At 38.8% G+C, this 19,989-nt stretch overlaps 1 protein-coding gene across 2 annotated transcripts in view; it reads right to left on the bottom strand.

Annotated features, from left to right (window-relative positions):
- The window catches only part of RBM33 (RNA binding motif protein 33), a 97,419-nt gene that overhangs the window by 14,895 nt on the left and 62,535 nt on the right, over positions 1 to 19,989 (bottom strand). For both annotated transcript variants that reach the window (XM_054273572.1, XM_054273573.1), the window contains exon 15: positions 12,783 to 13,418. In XM_054273572.1, the coding sequence (XP_054129547.1) occupies positions 12,783 to 13,418 (636 nt within the window). The remainder of the gene's footprint in view (positions 1 to 12,782; positions 13,419 to 19,989) is intronic.

Here is a 19,989-nt window from a genome sequence, read left to right as displayed (position 1 = left end):
GTACTTATTTTGAAGTGCATACTCCTTCTCCAACTTCTATACCAGCAGCTTTTTAAGCAGTCCTTCTCCTTGGACACTGTCTGTACTTGAACAGTTCCTCAAGGTGTTTTTTTGTTTGCCTTACAAAGCTCTTATATTTGTAACCATAAACACAGTGAAACACCATCTCAGTGTCTCTCTCATCCAAGGTAACTCTTGTCACAACATCTCTTGGTGCAATCAGGCACAGTAAAACCATGAGCTCAAAGCACTGAAATTATTCCTTCCCACTGCTTCTGCCCAACAGTTCACTTTTTTCCTAGAAACACATGATTCTTGAATTTGTGCCTGCCTGTCCAGATTAGAATAATCACTAAAAATTCCATGGAGCATGAACCAGCAGAGTTTGACAAAAGATCAGGTATTTTTGCATCCATGATATGCATCATATTATTGCATGGTTTCAACAGCAGTATCTATGCCTTGACAGGACTTCAACTTTAGACCTCAAATACTAATGAACAATTTAGCTGCGGGGGGAAGGCTTTGACTAACTCCCTAACCAAACTCTGGTAACCCCACGAAAGCTCTCAAATAGAATGCATATCTAAGGGAAAAAAATTAAAGTATTATGAAAGCACCTTTATTTACACAGGATTTTCTTTTCCCCTTCCCTTAAATATTCACAAAACTCCTTTTGCACCTAGAACACATCACAAACCAGAGGGTTTCATGCTAACTGGCACATTTCTTGAGGATAAGGACACAAAACACAAGGGTGCAGAAGGAACAGACCTATGGTCTAATAACAAGATTATTTTCATTGACAATACAAATTAGTACCTCTCCATTAAAGAAAAGCAAAAAAAATACCCAGTGAGGACGGGTTACTAAGCCTCAGCTGAGATTTGGTAAGAAATAGTCTGTGGTATGTGGGCCAGTCTCAGGTTCAGTAGTTCAGAATTTACACCTCAAAATCAAGGTCTCTGTATGATAAAAGTATATGCAGGCTACAACTTCACAAGAACTCAAGTATTTAAATCCCAGACAAATGAGCTTCAAACCTCCTTGCACTACAACTCAAAAGCACAATCTGTCACAGGGAAAATCCTAAAGCTCATCGTGGCATTTGTCCACAGTGTCCAAACCAAGAAAGCAACAGAAATGTGCATCTCTCTTTTCCACCTCCAATCACCAGGGTTTTTCTCTGCTGAACTGAATGGCACCAATTCTTCATGGAAAGTTTGTTATATAAAGCTTTGAGAGCAGCAATTAGTGAGAAATTACAAAGCTTTCCCTCAGTTTCTCTTCAATTTGTATTCAAAAATACAAAAGCAAGAGCACTCCTGAAAAACCCAAACATATGCACAAAACCTTACCAGCATTAAATCCTTGTTTTAATATTAGTTCTGATATCAACATCACCATAAGCTCTATTCCTTGATCAGATAATTTCTTTTATTCAACCCTACAACAGCTGGAAGATGATGAAACTAAAAGGAACAAAAAAAATTCTAAGAGGAATTTAAACATAATAACTGGGAGTTAAAATCTAATCTCTGCTAAATGCCTGCTGTGAGAACCATAAATATTTGCAACCATTTCTTTCTAAACCAAAAAAGGATCCCAGCACATCGGAAGAGCATCTGAGAGCAAAGCCCTCAGGTACAAAACACATCCAACATGCTCATTACTGGAACTTCAAAAGCAAACAATCATTTCACATAAAAGCCTAGGATGGCCAACAACCACCCAATATTTAACTACCAAGCTCAATTATCACCAAATAAAACTGTATAAAGTGAACAGAGTCAAAGGCATTAGCACACCACATTGGTTTGCACTGATGAAAAATCTGATGGGGTTTGCTCCCTGCTGGGGTCTCAAATGCCACCACCACTGGTCTTTGCTGCTACCAAGATGCTTCTGTGAGCCTGAAAAGGTGGAAAGCTCTGGACTTTTTAATGACTTGATCCATTTCAGAAGAAAACCTTCAGAAAATAATAAAGAAAAGGGATGGAACAAATTTTGCTTGTTCCTGCAAAAAGAATGAAAGGAAAGGCAACTGGATCAAGCCATTTTTTATTTTTTTTTACATTACTGCTCTGACCATTTACTGGTTTTGAGATGTCTTGAAGAGGGGAAGCAGAGACAAAACTGCAGCACTGCTTCTCCAGAGAGGTCTGTGAGTCAGACATGGTGCCCCAGGTCTAACAGAGCTGAGCAAGTCAGCAAAACATTAATTCCTGTTCCAGGTAGTCTGGCTTCAACTGAAGATAAAAACCTGGTGGTTTCCTTAAGAAATAAAAATGTGACTGCTAAGTGACATGTGGCAACAAGCAAAGCGACCCAGAAGAAGCATTTCAGCAGTAATTCCTTTTTCAGTGGTTAAAGGCATAACAGTGCAAGGACAAACACAATCCAAGCTAAAATGAACAACCATGTAGTGGTGAATTACTCTCACCACCACCACCATTCTTTACACTTCCATGCAAGACAACAAGCAGTGGCTTTTCCAGGTACAACAATGAAGAACCAAGTCAAGCAAAACACCTGAAAAAAAGCTTTTTAACTTCTGGACTTAAAGCTACAAAACCTCAGAACATTATGGACAGGTCACCTGCTCAGAGGAGTACACTGACATTTTGGAGGAAAGGACATACAGCTGTACAGATGACTGTACATACGCTGACTCCAGATGTTCCCTCATCACAGCAAATTACAGACAAGCAGGTAAGTCCACTAAAGCTGTACTGCAGCAGCTACCCCAAATCACCTAAATCACAGACACTAAATTGCTAGCATCTCTCCTACTTAAAATGTCTCAGGTCTAGCTCATCTTAAATCAATTTTTGCTTTTCCTAAAGACAATTTCTGTATTGTTATTTTTCATCAGCTTACATCACTGCCTTCCCCATATTTAAATATGCAGCAACAGTGGGATGTATTAAAGTTTTTGAGCCTTCTCATGTCAAAATACATTTTTTTTCCTAGAGTATTTCAAAATGTACAGGGCTGCACTAAATTTTTCAGAGATGCATCTATTCATCATCATGGCCTGTCTCACATAATTTGATGTACAAAATGCTGAGCCCAGGTAGAACACCTTATTTGACCACAGAAACCTGGGACAGACTGATACAAGCCCTGATTTTATGCTTCAAATTTCCTCCAAAGTCCTGAGCAGAAAATGAATTTTCATTCTTTGTCTGCAAATCAATGACAGAAGAATGCTTTCCTCTTATTGTTTACTACCTAATTTCTAGATTATAAATTTTGAAGTTTTACAAAGGTTCTGCCTTCCTAAGATCTTGCCAGGAAAAGAGTTCTCTTAAAAGAAACTTTTCTATTATTCAATTAAAGCTGGAGTGATGAAAATGCCTTTTTTTAAGTTGCAGGAGCTCTGTTCAGGGGAAAGTATAAAAAGTATCTTTCAAATTTCAAGTACTGAAGGATTGTGAGCAGCACCAAAACAAGGTAATTTCAAATACTGTGTATAAACAAAGCTCAAAAGATTGAGGTAAAAGAATTTGATTTACACGGTGAATGTTTTTCAAACCTCTGCTCTGGAAGAACCTGCAGTTTGACCTGAAACTAGACTAATAAAAAGAACTGATGCCATTCAGTGGCCATGATTTTAGAACCAATCCACTGATACCTATCAAGGCTGGTTTTCATCAGCCTCTCACTATACAGATCTATATATAGTCAGTGTTGCGTTTTGAGCAACTTAGAAAGAATTCAGTCAAATATGAGATCACAAATTCTAAAAGCAGAATTCTATGAAGGACTGCTTGAATTTAACAAGTTGGAACATCTGTCATAACCATTATGACAGTTTTATGATGAAGATGAAGTTTATTTGCCACCAACATTAGCAGGACAAATTTATTTATAACAAATGCTTTAAAATGTACTGATAAAAATGCCTATTGATACTGTCAGAGCTGCTTACAATTTGACAGATCAAATCTTATTTTCATTCTTAAACCCCATGAAGGAATGGTATCACCAACTTGCATTCTGTACTGAGCAAATTGATTAATCCCCCTCTATAGAAATCTCAACTCTTGATTACACCTATCAGACGTTAAGCAGCATTATTCTAGAGTGACAACACTTGACAAATTCCCAAACCATTTTTCTCAGCCTTTGTGGCCCTGCTAGCTTGTATTAACCCTGATGAAAAATTAATTTTCCTTATCTTCTGCTAAACCCCAAAATCCAAATCCGCCAAACTGGCAACTCTTTCTGTAAAGGTATTATGAAAACCTCTAAAAGATTAATTGCATGTCTTCAGGTGACATTAAATTAATTTCTGTACTCGTGACAGACATTTGATACTCCGTACTGAGAGGACAGATAACATTGTCAGGATACACAGAAGGACAGTGGTGCAGTGTCCCAGGGCAGCCTCTTATGAATTCTCCTTTCGATAAGGCCATACTTCACTGTCATTGGCACTGTTAGTGATCTTGCAGCCCACAGACCTCACTGCACAGGTTTCTATTAACCACCACAATGCTGGCTCTATCCATGTAATCTTTGTAAAGCTAATTCAAAATCGTCCAATGGCAAAGGGATGTGCATGCTGGATAAGGGAATAAATAAACTCTGGTTGATTTGTGTAAAAATAACACAGAGAAGCAAAGTGTTGTCAGCTTTTCTGAGATGCTTTACAACTCAAATTCTCTGTAGCACGATGAAGACTTAAATCTTGTAAGGAAATCTCAGTCCAAAATTGTGCTGTGATTGATTTCTTGTAAGAAAGGAGAAACTCTTTATCTGTTACCAGTTTAAGCCAATATTTCTAGAAATTAGTACCTTTAAAGTATCACAGCAGTTGGGAAAGGAAAACATGCTTTTGGTTATTAAATTCATCTTTACTTTCAGGAGAAGAGAAATGACTATTCCTGAGCTGTATAGGTTTGCATAGGTAAACTTGTATTTTACTGATACTGCAATTGACTGTAGTGAAACAGACATCTACAAAGACAGCTGTGATCCCCACATAACAAAGAAAAAGAAACGTAAGGCAAAAACCACACAACAACAGTGACTTTCATCTAATATATAAAGTATTTTTTCACTATAATTATCAGGAACACATATTAGAAGCACACCCCTAATAACGAGCTGTTTTTCTTTGGCTGGTGCTCCAGTGCTTTACCACTTTGCTACAGCTGGCTGACAGACTGGGGACCTGGGAATAGGAAGCCTAATCACTTGCCAAATATCCCACAACCGAGTGACATGACCAAGCACCCCTTCTGAACAGTTGAAGATCTGTTTTCAATCTGTCAAATGCCAATGAGAAACACCTGGAGACCGTTTTTTTTTTCTTTTCCAGGCATTCTAGGACCTTTAAAAGGTTCTTTTTTTTTTTAAGAATAGCAGTAGTTAAGAAAAACTGCTCTCCCACCAGGCTAGAAAATGCCACTCTATCAAATAGACAACTCATCATTAACAACTGGTTTAAGACATATTAATGGGCTAGTTTTGACTGAAAGTACACACAGCAATAAGCTACATCAGACTACAAAAGTGATGAAAGAGCCAAATCATTCCCAGTTCACACCAGAGAAAAAAGACACTTCTGATGCTAGTCAGTGATTCAGTTATTTTTCCCAGTCTAAAATTTTTTATAGGCTGAACTTAACCCAAGCAAGAGCATCCAGACTAAGCAATAAATAAATATAATGCAGAAATAGTTCCCTTCCTGTGATAAAAGGACACTGCTACACTGCTTCAGTGAGCCATGATGTGATGAGCATCTTCTGTGCCTAATGGTGTATGAAAAGCCAGAACAGGAAGAAGAAAACATCTTGCAGAAAAAGCAGCTAATTCCATTTAATCCCATGTACTAACACAATTCTCAACTGAAGCAGCTCCACCACCTGAAAGGAGAACTAATGCATGGAGAAGGACTGGCCAAATAGAGTCCCAGCCACACACCTATGCTGCATGAAGTTTCACTGGGAGTGACAAAAGCACAGCTTGAATCATGCTGAATCAGTGTTGAATCACAACTACATGGTTTTTAGTTAAAGCATCCACCTGCTCATTATAAAAAAATAATAAAAACTATATGTTAAATCTACAGCAAAACCAAGGTTCTGAATGGGCATGTCTAACACTCTCAGAAATACCTCCATTTTTATGTGTCATCTGCAAAATACATAGTATAGATAAACAATGTTTTAAGCAAAGTTTCCTGGTTCACTTTTCAGTTGTCAGTCTGAGAGGTTTTTGTACAGAGAATTTTAGCAAAGACTGGGCATGCAGAGAAAGACCAAGAGAAAAAGCTCCTGCTGGAAAATATCAGTGATACAAAACTTGTGTTGGCTCAAAGCTCCAAGAGGAGCACTTCCCAGCTATGGCAAAGAAGGCCAATACTGGGTATCAGAAACCTGTACAATTAGAACTTCCCTTCCTGTGCTGTGTCTGGCCTTTCTAGTTCATGTTCCTTCAAGCCTGAAACCACTGGCAAGTCAAATCCCTCTTGTGTCCTCCCTGAAGCTCCTGGTAAGTCTTAATAAAGACAACCCCACTCCCTCCCACCCCAAACACTCCTGACTCAAGGGCCAAACCTCTGCCCTAAAGGTCTGTTCCAAGGGGTCCAACTTCTCAACAGAGGGATGTGACTTCTCAAAATATTGAACTCTACAACTCTGCAAGCTTGCCTCCCAAGTTAAGAGACTGTATTTTCATATGAAATCTGACTTTCTCTTTGTAAAGCACTTTAGTGGAGTCACAGCTATCTTCACCAGGAAACTGGGCTCCAAGACACTGTAACACCAACATCTCTGTAACACAGACATGAATTCTGCACTGTAACATTTACCATGGCAAAGAAACTCTCCTTTGAGATTTAACAAGAGTGACAAGTAACAAAGCTCTGCTTTCTGTGGGTTCAGGAGCAAGCTGCACTCTTCAATATACAATTTAAAAGTCTCCTGTGGAAAAGGAGAAACCTGTTCTGCAGTGTACAATAGAAAATACTTTACAGCACTTTAGCTCCATGTTATCCATAGCAAAGTCAGATTCAATTTAGGTAAGTACCTCTTCCCCCTTGCACACATTTTATGAGAAGCTCATAAAATGTATTATCTGTGTCTGGTTTGGCTGTCACCTTAATTCTCACTTTCTAAGTGTGCCCTTAGGGACACATGTCCCTTTATTTCCTTTTCCTAGTGATCAAATATGCCCTAAAGAGTAGAGCACACCTCCTGACCCCAGTGCATGAAATCAGAGACTCTGTCTCTACAGGGACCATCCTCACTGGAGGTCTGGGAGGACACAGCTTTTTACTCATTTTCAAATGTTCCTGCCATGGGCAGGGACACCTTCCACTAGACCAGGCTGCTCAAAACCCTGTCCAGTCTGGCCTTCAGCACTTCTAGGATGGGGCATCCACAGCTTCTCTGGGCACCCTGTTCCAGTTCCTCACCATGCTCACAGGAAAAAATTTCTTCCTAATATCCAATATAGATCAACCCTTCTTCAGTGAGAGGTCATTGCCCTTGTCCTGTCACTCCATGCCCTTGTCACAAGTCCCTCTTCAGCTCTCTTGCAGCCCCTTTAGGAAGGTTCTGTAAGGTCTCCTTGGAGCCTTCTTTTCTCCAGGCAGAACAGCCCCAACTTTCTCAGCCTGTCTTCAGAGGGGAGGTACTCCAGTCCCTTTACCAACTTTGGGGCCTCCTCTGGACACCTTTCAATAGTTTCATAAAATCAAGAAATTTATGTCCACTTGTGAAACACTTCCAGAGTGAAATCTTGCAGGTTATGGCAGGCAGAGTCCTCCTTCAGAGCTCATTTTGCCATGGAACCTGGCACTCAGAATGGCTCCTGCAGCTTCCCCAGCCCACTCCTAGGTGGGCTCTATCCATGCCTCCTTCAAACTCTGGGATACAAACAAACACTAAAGTCATTCTCCTGTTTCTTAAAAAGTTATAGGACCATACAGGGCAAGAGTTCCTTTGTCAAGGGTTGGGGAAAGGGCTTCATGAACTTCCCACACAAATACCACAATTCTTGTGTTTGCAATTCCTGACATATTTAGATGAAAGGCGCTAAAAGAGCTTTCAAGTCAAATATTTTTAATTAAACTTGAACACATACATGCAAGTAGAAACAAGTACAAACATTAAGCAAAGTTGGTTGATAAGGTTACATTATCAAACAACAATCATATTAATCTGTATTTTTTTTCCATATTTAGAACTCCATATTCATCTCACACTTCCCAGTTGCTTGAAATTCGACCGAAGTTGTCTATCTTCCATTTCCATCTTGTTTTTGCAATCCAAGGACTTTTTTTGTGACAGGCTTTTCAAACAGAAGAATTTGCCAGCTCTTTTTTCAAGCTTTTCATACAAAGCATTTCAGGTTTTCAGGAATTAGGATCACTTACAAGATACTGCTTGCAATGCAACAGGCCAAGATTTTACTGTATTTTTATCTATGTATTTATGAAAAAACCCTCATTGTGCAGCCTTCCATAGAGACAAAGAATGGTGTGTTCTTGGTGCAGCATAAGAATCAGCATTTTCAGGCCTTTGGGACAGACACACAGCTCTCTGAGCATGGCAGGACATTTTCTGGCTAAGAGAAAAATCATCCAACAACATAAGATGACAATAACACAGAGATTTTATGATATTGTAATTTACCACAGAACCTCCGACTAAATAGACAACATGTTCAGCATGTATTTCATATATCTTTAGATATCTGATGTTATAGATGGTACAAACCTGTTCTTCCAGGACTGAAAAAACTCTGAATATATTGACTGAAGGAATTCAATTACATTTAGTACTAGAACTCTTAACAGACAGATTGATGACAGAGAGCCCAAAGAGCATCACAAACAGCCAAGGTGTTAAAAAACATGACTCATCAAGAGAGAATGAAAGATATTAGAGCTCAGAAACAGTTAAGATTTTCTTTAAAAAAGAAATTCTTCCCCATCTCACTTCAGGTATAATACAAATAGTCATAAATTCAAAATTATAGCAAGAAAATGGGATTTGGTCACTAAGAAAATTCTTCTAAATATACGCATTTGATACTGGAATAGATGACCTGGGAAATCTGCAATAATGAGATCTCAGAAAAACATTGGACAAAATCTGTCAGAAATACTGCAGAGTTCATCCCCTCCTTTCAAGATAAATTACTTCAAAAGTCTTTTCACTCTTATTTTCTATAATTTTATGATCACATTTTTAAGTGATTTATTAGGGTGTTTCTTTCCTACACTCTCATTGAGTTTATACTTACAAGTAACTTTAGGATTGACTTCAGGCTCCTCAGCAAGCCCAGCAAGTCTCAGATGCTTTATTAGTAAAATTTACAAGTATGAATGCTCAGGGAATACACTGAGCTCTTGTATCTGAAAAGGACAGCTCTGAGGAAATGCCACAAAAACAAAGCACACTGCATTCATTGAAAAGTATCTGTGCCTCCTTGGAAAAAATAAAACCAAGAATAAAACTAAAAACAAAGCAACAACAACGAAAAAAAAAACCCTCAAAAATCCCCAAAACCCATTCCCCTTCCCCCCAAAAGAACCCAATCTAAAACCAAACCAGCAACAAAAAAAAAAAAAAAAAAAAAAAAAAAAAAAAAAAAAAATCCAAAAATCCAAGTCCATGTGCTAAACACTGCCCATTTTTCCAGGAACATAACATTTAAAGAAATAATTAAAATGGAAAACTATTCACTTTACTGCCATTCCCATATAAATTATATGTATATTAGAAGGGGATGGGCAAAGTATTGTGGGAGAGGTGAAGGGTGGGATTTATTTAAAAAATAAAAAAGCATCAACAGACAAAATCATTACTAACAGTACCTAATGTGTCACCTTGATACACAGACTTAGTCTGACACTGAAAATGCTGAATCATTTTCTACTTTCATTTTCCTGAAGAACAGAAATCGTTAATTAAGGCATCTTATGTATCAGGAAAGCTGAACAAATTAAAAAATTCTTGGAATTTACATGGTAATTCTTAAAATGCCAAAAGTAAAATCTTCTCACAAAAGAATATTGTGGAAACAGATAAAAGACCATTTTGTTTTTTAAGAACCCTAGGGATACTTCTACCTACAGGTCTTCAGTAGCACTGCTGTGCCCAGCAACACAAACAGACAAAAGCTCAGCCTGGTAAAGACACTGCCCTCAGGAAAGGAAGCCATTCTCTTCTGACAGTGTTTGTCCTCCACAGTTCTCACCAACACACCACACTGTTTAAATATTACACAAAAAACAGCAGCAGCAACACCAAAGCACTGAATCCTGGTTCTACAGATGATCCTACTGAATTAATAAAAGTCCTCGTTACCAGCTTCTGGTTTAGGCCAGCTTGGTCTAGAGAGAGTGAGTTAGAACAGCTCTGGGCTGGAGCAGCTCCTTCAGCTGGAGCTCCCCTGTGGGGCTGTGCAGCAGGAGAGATTTGCCAGGTGTTTACCTGAACACAGGAAGCTCCAAAAGGGAACCTGCATTCTGTCTGATCATGAGCCATCTCACTTGTACAAATGTATTCAAAACAGCTCTGCACAAAAGAGCCCAGGAAAGAAGAAGAGCACAAGGAATTAGAGAGAGCAAGACCAGGGATGCTAACTGCAGGACAGAGCCAGAGCATACAGGTAAGAGACATCAGCAACCCTTTGGCCAAAGGCAAGGAGTAAGAGGAAGCACTATTACATGCTAAGGAGAATGGCCAGGGAAAATGAGATTTGGCTTTTGCTTTATATTTAGTGCTCAGGCAAAAGTTGTGAAAATAAATTAAGCATGTGGCAGGACTAAAGCAGTGAAAACTAAGAAGAATCTTCCATTGTGGTAGCATTTGGAGCCCAAGCACCTTTTAACTCTTCTTTTAAATCCTGTCAGAAATGGACTAGATGACTGTCTGCCCTGCTGCTCAATTTATATTTTTTTCCTTGTGTGGTCAAAGAAATAAAGTCACAGATTCAGTTTGTCACTAACTGATTAAAAATTAATCAATTATATTGATCAGTGTTAACAGCTAATTGCAATGCTTGCTTTCAGTCTCCCATAGCTGGAAGGAAACTTAAGAAGTCCATGGCAACATGAAAATAGTGACAAAGGCTACATGTAAAGAACCTGCCTCACCTTGCTGAAACCTCAGTATCTGAAAGTTAAGGAGGACAGAGTAAATCTGCTTCTCTACACAATTAAAGAGGAGTTACACAAGCATTTAATCAAGCTAATTGCTCTTGCTTACCATGACACTTATCTGAAACAAATCATTAATGGTCTTCTGAAATGGAGCACGTGATAAAACCAATTTCATTGTGGATGCTGCTGTGGGCACTGATAACTGTTTGTTACAAGGAGCTGTATACAGTTGTGACTGGCATTGTTTTGTTTCATCACATAATAAAAGAAGTTGTGCATGACTGCTTTATTCAATTATGCATGAATCACAAACCTGTCATACCTCTTGCAGGCCACTGGGATTCCTGCAGACATACTTATATATATATATTTTTAGCTTAGCAGAATTAATTTCTTTCAGTTTCCTGTACTTTATTCTTCTGTACTTAAGTTACCACATCTGAGGAATTAGAACTGACAACAACCTGACCTGCAGGATGTCCATGCAGTCAATAAGGCCCTGTATGTTAATATTTGGAAAGACCATACAGTCATTATGCAATTCACAACTCTGAGTGCAATTAAGCTTTATGAACTGTAGAAAAACATTCATAAAAAGTAGTTAAGACTGGTTTTTCAACTTCCTCTCCATTTCTACAGAGTAAAGCCTAGCCTCCAAGGCCTTGTTCAGTCCCTGTTACAACTGTTTTGTTTTCCCTATAAAATTCTCCAAATAATGTAAAAGCATTCTTGCAGAAAAACACCTCCAATGTGCTGCTACATCAAATCATTCTTTCCTCCTCAGCATAAACCCAAGGACAGTCTTCAAACACTGACAACATGATCTCCATGTCCCCTCATCTTAGTTTCTTTAGAGCCCTAACAAATTAACTTGTCTTTTCATTAAGACAGAAGAAATTTGATCAAGAGACTTTCTCACCAAAACCTCATATTTTAAACGGGCACACTGTCCTTAAGACCATCACTGTGAGTCCTCCACACCAGTGCTCAAGGGACACACTGCAGATAAAAGACCCCTCATCAAGAGATAAGGAAATCTCATTTAGATGCAGAAGTGAAATGGTAACGTTTTAAACCCAGCCTGTAACAGAAAACACCCCCTTCCAACACACTGCTTAGATTAGTTTCATAATGTGCTTCCTAAGAAAATAAAAACCATCTTCCACTGAATAGAAACCATACTAAGACCAACAACTGCACACAACTAAATTAGGTGGCCTCACTTACCAAATAAGCAGGTCCTCCAAATAAGCAGGTCCTTTTTAACCAAACCTTAGTTAAATAATTAATAATTAAGTCACCTAAATTCTTTTCTCTGAGCAATTATCAGACCTATCAACCTTAAGCAAAAGGAGCTCAACTGAGCAGTCTTTGAGATTTCAGGCTCCAATTTACAACTTAAAAGAAAGGAGTATTTCACTATGATTTCATTGGTAACTGCCTGGCAGTAAAGCATTACAGGAAACACTAATTGTTTAATAACTGCTAATAAATTACAGTTCTGCATATATACTATATAGACTATTAGGTATGCTATACCTGATAGTTCCCTCACCAGCTCAGACCCATCATTTATTTCGGGATTCCACAGAGTCAACCACACAGAAACAAACCACGAGGAGACACAGAGATGAGATGAGCCTTGTACACTTACCCCTCCTGACAACTTAATCACCCTGACTTTGCTGCCTCCATGGGGCCCATCACTAGCACTGTTTGTCCGCTGCATCACTGTCCTTTTCACACCCGGCTTCTGCTCCTGGGGCCGGCCGGGCACCGCGGCCGCGCGCGCCGCCTGCGCCGTGGGCAGCGCCGCCGCCGCCTTGCTCGGTAACGCTTTCGGGGCTGCCTGAGGCTGACTCGCAGGGATCGTTCTGGTTTGCCTCAGCTGCTTCACGGGCTTCAGCTGCTGTCCTTGGTAGGGGCCGTCCCCTGCGCCCTGGGGGAAGTCTGTGGGTTTGGGGTGGATGTTGGCCACTACCGCGTCTTGTTTTCTAACCAGGAGTCTGCTCTTCACGTTGTGCCGGGTCTGCAGGCCGGAGTGGGGGATGTAGGGGCTGCCGTTGGTGGGGAACTCGGAGGAGTCCTCCTCGTGCTGCTGGTAGGGCTGCTGGGAGCAAGGCTGCTGCTGCTGCTGCTGCTGGGCAAGTCTCTCCAGCAGCTCTCTCTTCCTGGCCCCAGCTTGCTGCTGCCGTCTCAGCTCCTTCTGCTTCAGGATCTCCTCTCGCAGGCGCTTCTGCTCCTCTATCTTCAAACGGTACAACCGGGTTTCCTCATCCTCATCTGGATACTACAAAGGAAAAACCAAATGAATTTGTAGAATTCTAAACAGATGCCCAGCTTGGGCAAAACAACATGAAACTGGTTCAGATGTAGAGCTTTTTACATTTTCCCTGATACACTCTACTAATAACCTTGCTTTGGTATTTGCTGCTAGGGTTTATTTGCTATTCATTACAGACAAACAGCTCAAATCTGGTTTAGGACTTAGATATACTACTTCCTAGACAGAGAAGCTTTAATACCACTTGAGAAATCTGATCAGAATACTAAAAAAAAAAAAAAAAAAAAAAAGTTTGACAAATTGGAATTAATTTAAAAGTTTCCAAAACCAATTAAACTATTAATATAATTCAAGATATCAAAATATGTTTCAAATAGAAGGTAACAATACAGAGGCAACCCACTGTCACACAGGTTTTATCTTGCTCTTTTCTGACAAAGTAACAAAAGGTAGGGTGGTAAATGACCTGAAAGGCCCTGATTAGAACTATTGATTTTTCTCACAGAATTTTAAGCCTGATCTCAAACTCATTTGTCACACAATAATTGGTTATAATGAACAGCACAAGTCAATCTCTCTGACCTTGAACTCATGCACTCTCTTCAGAATCAAAATGTTGCCAAATGCAGTGTTGGAATATTAATGGTATATAGAGAATGCCTTTAATATTCCAGCCCTGGGCCTCTCTGAAAGTACTACACACCATCAAATAACCTTCCTAAAGATTCTTCCACTCTGGCAGAAGGGGTTCTTATGAAAAACTGTATAAAATGGACAAGAGGCAGGGAAATTCAGATTCTCATCACCCTGGAAAAGAAATCAAATGGCTCTTGCAATAAAATCACATATTTTTCAAAATTAGGAAGAATACTGGTTTATTTTATTATTTCTCTCTTTTTAACCATTTGAAATACTAAGTTAGACTTACAGAGAATGCTTACAAACGGAAATGAGCACAACATTCTACTCAGGATGTATTAATCTTTCCTAAAAACAGCCTCTCCAAGTAATGATACTTTGCATGCTGGTAAATTAATGCATAAAGAGTGCTAAAATAATTCTCAGAAACTGGGAATCTGTGACAAACCTTTATGCATCCTGCAGCAACTGGGTGCAAACTGTTTTTGACACAACTGCCATTTTTTGAACATATGTAACCCAAATGTATGACTTGAAGGTTTAGGGTTTTTGAAGAGCTTTTAATCCTAGTGCACCCTAGAATCCTTCCCAATCCAAGAAAAAACCCAGCAGAACAGATTCAGCCACAATGTTGGTTCATGGAATTGAGAGCCCAGCAGAGTCAGATTTGCACTCACAGCACCCAGATGCACAAATCCTGAATGTTTGTTTCCTTCAGCTGTAGCTGCTTCTTCCCTGAGCAGGAATTGACATGGATTATTCTCACAGTCAGTAAAACCAGCTCACTGTCTCAAATTAGAAGTCCAATTACAAGCATCTAATTAGCAGTCTAATTAGAAGCCAAAACAGTGACTAAGTAAGACTAACCAAATTACATTTTTAAAATTTGTATTTATTTTTTAAGTATGGGTTGTAGTTCAGGGATGAGATCTAACAGAATTCTTTGCATGAGAATGCTACATCCAGCCCAAAGTTCATACCTTTATCTATACTTTGTGGAACATGATGGTGGTGACTAATAACCACTGTGACAACTAAATTAAAGCTCTGTGATGATAGATGGTACAGAAACATACTTCTCTAGAGGAGGAAACACAGATATTTCTTCTTGTATTGACTACTGGAGATGCTGGACTGTAGCAAAAAACAGAATTAGAATTTATCCTTAAATTTACCCAAAAAAATAGAATTTACCCTTTTGAAATACAGGGAAAGATGAAGACCCTTAAGAATAATTTGCAAAGGATGAGAAAACATGTAAGCTCCAGCTAAGAGGAGGATGTGCTGTTATGCAGATCCTGATGCAATTAATAACATTTTCAGTCATTTTCAGAGACATTAAGTATCACGATTACCACAACTGTTCAGAGGGAAAACTTGTTTCACTTAATGAATTAGTTTATTCACCTGCTTTGGTTTAGATTATAATAATTTACAATTTATCTAAACAAGCCTGATGGATGCCATGAGCCAATACCAAGTTTACTTTTGGAGGCAGTCCTGTAATTTTTTTTTCCCTTATGTTCAGTTGGAACACTGCAGAATGAGCCTTCAGGAGATCACTTCTATCAGTGCCCTTTATTATGAGGGATTTGCCTGCTCATTTCATCACCTAACAAGGTCTGAAGGCCTTGGGAGCCAGAGATCATGGTGTGGCAGGCTCAGAACACCAACCCAAAGGTTGCACATGGCACAGAGATGTGTACTTTGCAGCACACTCAAATGACCCTTCCAGCACAGAAGGAATGAACATCCCAAGGGACTCTGACTAATATATCTCTGCAACAGCCCTTGAACAGATCCACTGATTCCAACTATGCCAGAATTAAACACAGAAAGATGACTGACATAAACTAGACATAAACTCTATAACCAACACACATGTGGTTCAAAGAATGCTTAGTAGAATATTCAGGCAATTTGATCTCAAATAAAATCCAAAACTTTCCTTTCTGGAACTAGACTAAGGAAATTAGTAATGATCCTAGGAAGTCAATCCCTTCTTAAAAGTTAAAATCAAGCATCAAGAGCCCTGAGGTTATATGACAACTGCAGATCAGTCTGTTAACAGGCTATGGGTAGACCAAAATCCTTCAAAAGAAAGGTACTACTGTTACTGTTAAATTCTAAACAAAATACCCCCAGAGCTGCAGGAAGATTAAATATAAAGACCCTGTGATGATTAACAAAATATCTCCATTAGAAGTCAGCTTTAACTCAATTCAGTTGTACAGTGGCCCAACAGTACAGAGTGAGAAGGACAGCAAACTCCTTACCAGGATGAAAACAGGGGCAGTTAAATCCCCTTCTCCTCAGCTCTAAGAGCACCTTGTATACACCACCCTAGAGAGTGGGGGTATAAATGTGATGCATAGTACACATAAATGACCTAGAGTAGGTAATAAGGACATTCAGCATATGGAACAGGCAAGACAGGGTCAAGATGAACACAGCACACAATGCCCATTGCTAATGACTTCCATCCCATTAGTTCAGTAAGCCCAGTATAGATTTTTCCAAAAAGCAACAGCACCTCCAAAGAAAAAAAGAAAAAGGCCAGGAAAGCAAACATTTTGCCTAGAGAATCAACTGGGAGAAAGTACACATCCTTCTAAGTTCAAACCATTGTAATTTTCACATTCTGGGTCTGGAAGCAACACTATCTGTAGGTAAAAAAGCAGAAAAACATGGAGCAACTTCTTCCCTAGACAAATTATTAAGCTTCATGTGATCTGGGTAGAAAACTCCCCAACATGAAGAAATGGTACACTGAATACATGTATATGGCTGCTCCTTTTACAGGAGGCTGCAGAGTACAAAAGGCCAGACAGGCACTTGGTTTTGTGGGGGTGGCTTTTTTATGCCAGGTTTTAAGTTTGTTTTCTTTTTTTTCCTTTTTTTTTAAGTGGAAATTCTCATCCATCTTTGAACAGCTTTAGCACAATGCATTTCCCTGAGGTTTGAAGGAAGACTGAGCCTTAGCTGCAGGTTTTTCTTCTCCCTTAAGATCCAAGGCAGTTTTGATGGGAAACACCAAAAGAAAACATTACAGGCTGCTCTCCTGAATCTAGCTGAAGAGCACCAGCAAGAAAGAGAAGCAACAGTCCCACATCCTTCTTCTAGGGATCCTAGAATGGCACTGTTGACTTATGAAAAGACAGCAAGGACACACTCTAAATCAAGGGATTAAACTTTCTACTAAAATTTAAGTCCTAATACCAAGTAACTTGCTTTTCATGTAGTAAATTAAAAAAAAAAAAAAAAATAAACCCATACCTTTTCAGAAGTCTGCAGGATTAATTGCCAATTAATAGAACTAAATGCTGAGTCATAACAACCAGACACTGTTAATGTTCTGGTTGGCTTCCAAGGAACAAAAAAGGAATCATGCAACCAGGATCACTTATGTGTCCCAGTAAAATGGGTGCAAGAACAGAGCATTCAAAATGGTTTGATCTGTGGCATAAACACAAACCTATTCAGCAGACTTGTCTTTATTTTTTTAACCTGTAACATTAAAAACATAAACTAGAAAAAAAAATAGGCACCACTACAAAAATCTGGAAGAGAAATTATTTAAACTGGAAGAAATTCTACAATTTTTCAGGTAGATCATAACCAAAAATATAAAAATATTCAGACACATTTGATCTAGTAATTTAGTGCAGCAACTCTTTTCCATATTGCAAGCCTTGTTAGAAAAGACAGCAATGTAAAATTCAACAAAATTCACAATTCACTGGATTTGGAAGAATGGAATACAAAGGTTTTCTTTCAGTACATCAGGGACATTATCCCCAGTGTAAGTACTAATATCAATACACTGATGACACAGTGCTCTACTAATTTCCCTCCTGCTCTGAGCTTTAATATCCATTTCTCCTAAAGACACATCACCTTTCTCCATTCTCCCTCTTCTTTAAACTCAAAACTGCTTAATACTGCCTAAATTCCTCTAATCCTAAGCTGACTTCAACAGGAGCAGAATTAGGCCCACATCATCCAGACTTTCCTATTTCAATGACAAAATGATGTTTCAGACTAAGGATATACAATTTAAACCCTGGGGAATAAAAGCTATTCTGAACAGGCACTTAAGGTCAGTATTTTGCAGCCTCACAGGAACACAAGCATTCCATTAATATACAGTTTTTAATCTCCTATTCACTCACATTGCAAACCTTTCAAATATCTATATTTAGGGTGAGCAAAACCTCTAACAGCCAATATTGCTATTTTTTTTAGTGCTTCCTGAATGATAGGCCACTCATAAATACAGCCACTGACTCTTTAGGAAGAAAGATGCAAAGAAAAGTCTTAATTTTCCAGTTGAAGACACTTGCAAAATAACCTGCCCAATTCAGTTATGTGCCATACAGCTAGAAAAGGTGACAGAACTTAACTCTTTCTCATCATCATCAAAAGAAAAAGAACAGGATGAAGTCACCTAATTACAAGAAAAACACACAAAAAAGACTGCAAAACATTACAATCTACCTAAGGAAAGATATGTAATCACCTACATTACACAAACAGTGAAGGAAATTATTAAATGCTTGTAAATGAACATTTTTGATGCAGCATTACCATCTGTAAGAGTGACAATAAGCAGCAGCAGTGACCAAGACCACTGCAGTGGCACAGCAGAAATGGGACAAAGCTTCTACAGTGTTTGCAGCACCAGGCTCTGTTCCAGGTGTGCTTTGGAAGGACAAGGTTCTCCTAATGCCTGCCAAATATAACTACAAGGGCTTTACTAGGAGACTCCATTTGTTCCAAGACAACCTTGTTTTTTCATCCTGCTTTGCAAAAACTTGCATGAAACAGGTATCAGAATTTTATCAATGACAGTTGTGACAGAGAAATAAAAAAAGAAAGTTTTATTTGTACACCAAGAATTCACACAGGTAAGATTAGGTGGTTTGATAACCAACTAGAGCATGCTTAAAATGTAAAATAGAGACAACAAGATGACTGCTTTGGGATTGTTTGTTTAGTTTTCTATTTAATGAAAAGAAATTTTAAAAATTCTTATGTTTTTCTAAATACTGCCAGAGATACTTTGGAGCTAATGTCTTAATTTTCATATGACTACACTACAGAATAACTTCAGGATGTTTTAGATGGGGGGGCCTGTAGCTGATTTTTCAAGACTTACCTTACTAATGGCCTGAAAGACAAGGCTTCTCTATGAAGCACTGCATTTTGCATTTTCTGTGACTGAGATTATTCCAAGAGACTAAACTGAGGGGAAAGAGATTACTTGAATATTTTTTCCAAAAAAGGTGAAAACTGAAAGCTAAAAAAGGATTTTTTTTCATTTCCATTGAAAAGCAAGTGCACAGGAGGTCAAACACTGATAGGTTTGGGTTTCTTTTGTGCTTCATTTATGGAAATTAGTTATGACCATCCCTAATCCAAGAACAAGATGAAAAGCTAATCATGAGCAGCTTAAAAGGAAGACAGCATTATCACAATTAAAGCCTTCAATGGCTGTTAAAGAAAACCTGGTCCTTGAGACAAGATTCATGGTTAACTGTAACTATGAAGATTTACAGTTCTTCAGAGAATAGCCTGACAAAGCACACAGGGTGCATTCAGCCATCATGCTCAGGACATAAAGAGTGCCATCAGTCCAATCCTACCCACTCTCTCAAAGCAACAGAGCTCATGGAGACTCTTCTCTAGCTTCCAGGAGATGTGCAGGAAAATGGTCATCTGTTCACATGACACGATCCAGTGGAGCTGAAAACACTGGCACCTGATTTCTCCAATTGTGTAGAATACCAGCAGAGCAAACAGCATCACTTTCTCCAAAATGGAAAACTTAAAAGCATCTCCTCTTTTCCCTTACATGAAAAGGCTTCATAAAAAAGAGATTTTCTTTTTCAGGAGCAAGAGCAACAAGCTCCACGGACAGCACAGCTATGATCTCCTG

This window comes from Melozone crissalis, unplaced genomic scaffold, assembly GCF_028551555.1.
Source record: "Melozone crissalis strain CALT ecotype California unplaced genomic scaffold, PUWL_Pcris_2 ptg000016l_1, whole genome shotgun sequence".
Lineage (NCBI taxonomy): Eukaryota > Metazoa > Chordata > Aves > Passeriformes > Passerellidae > Melozone > Melozone crissalis.
Note: the sequence above shows the minus strand (reverse complement) of the source record. Positions and strands in the feature narration are given on the sequence as shown.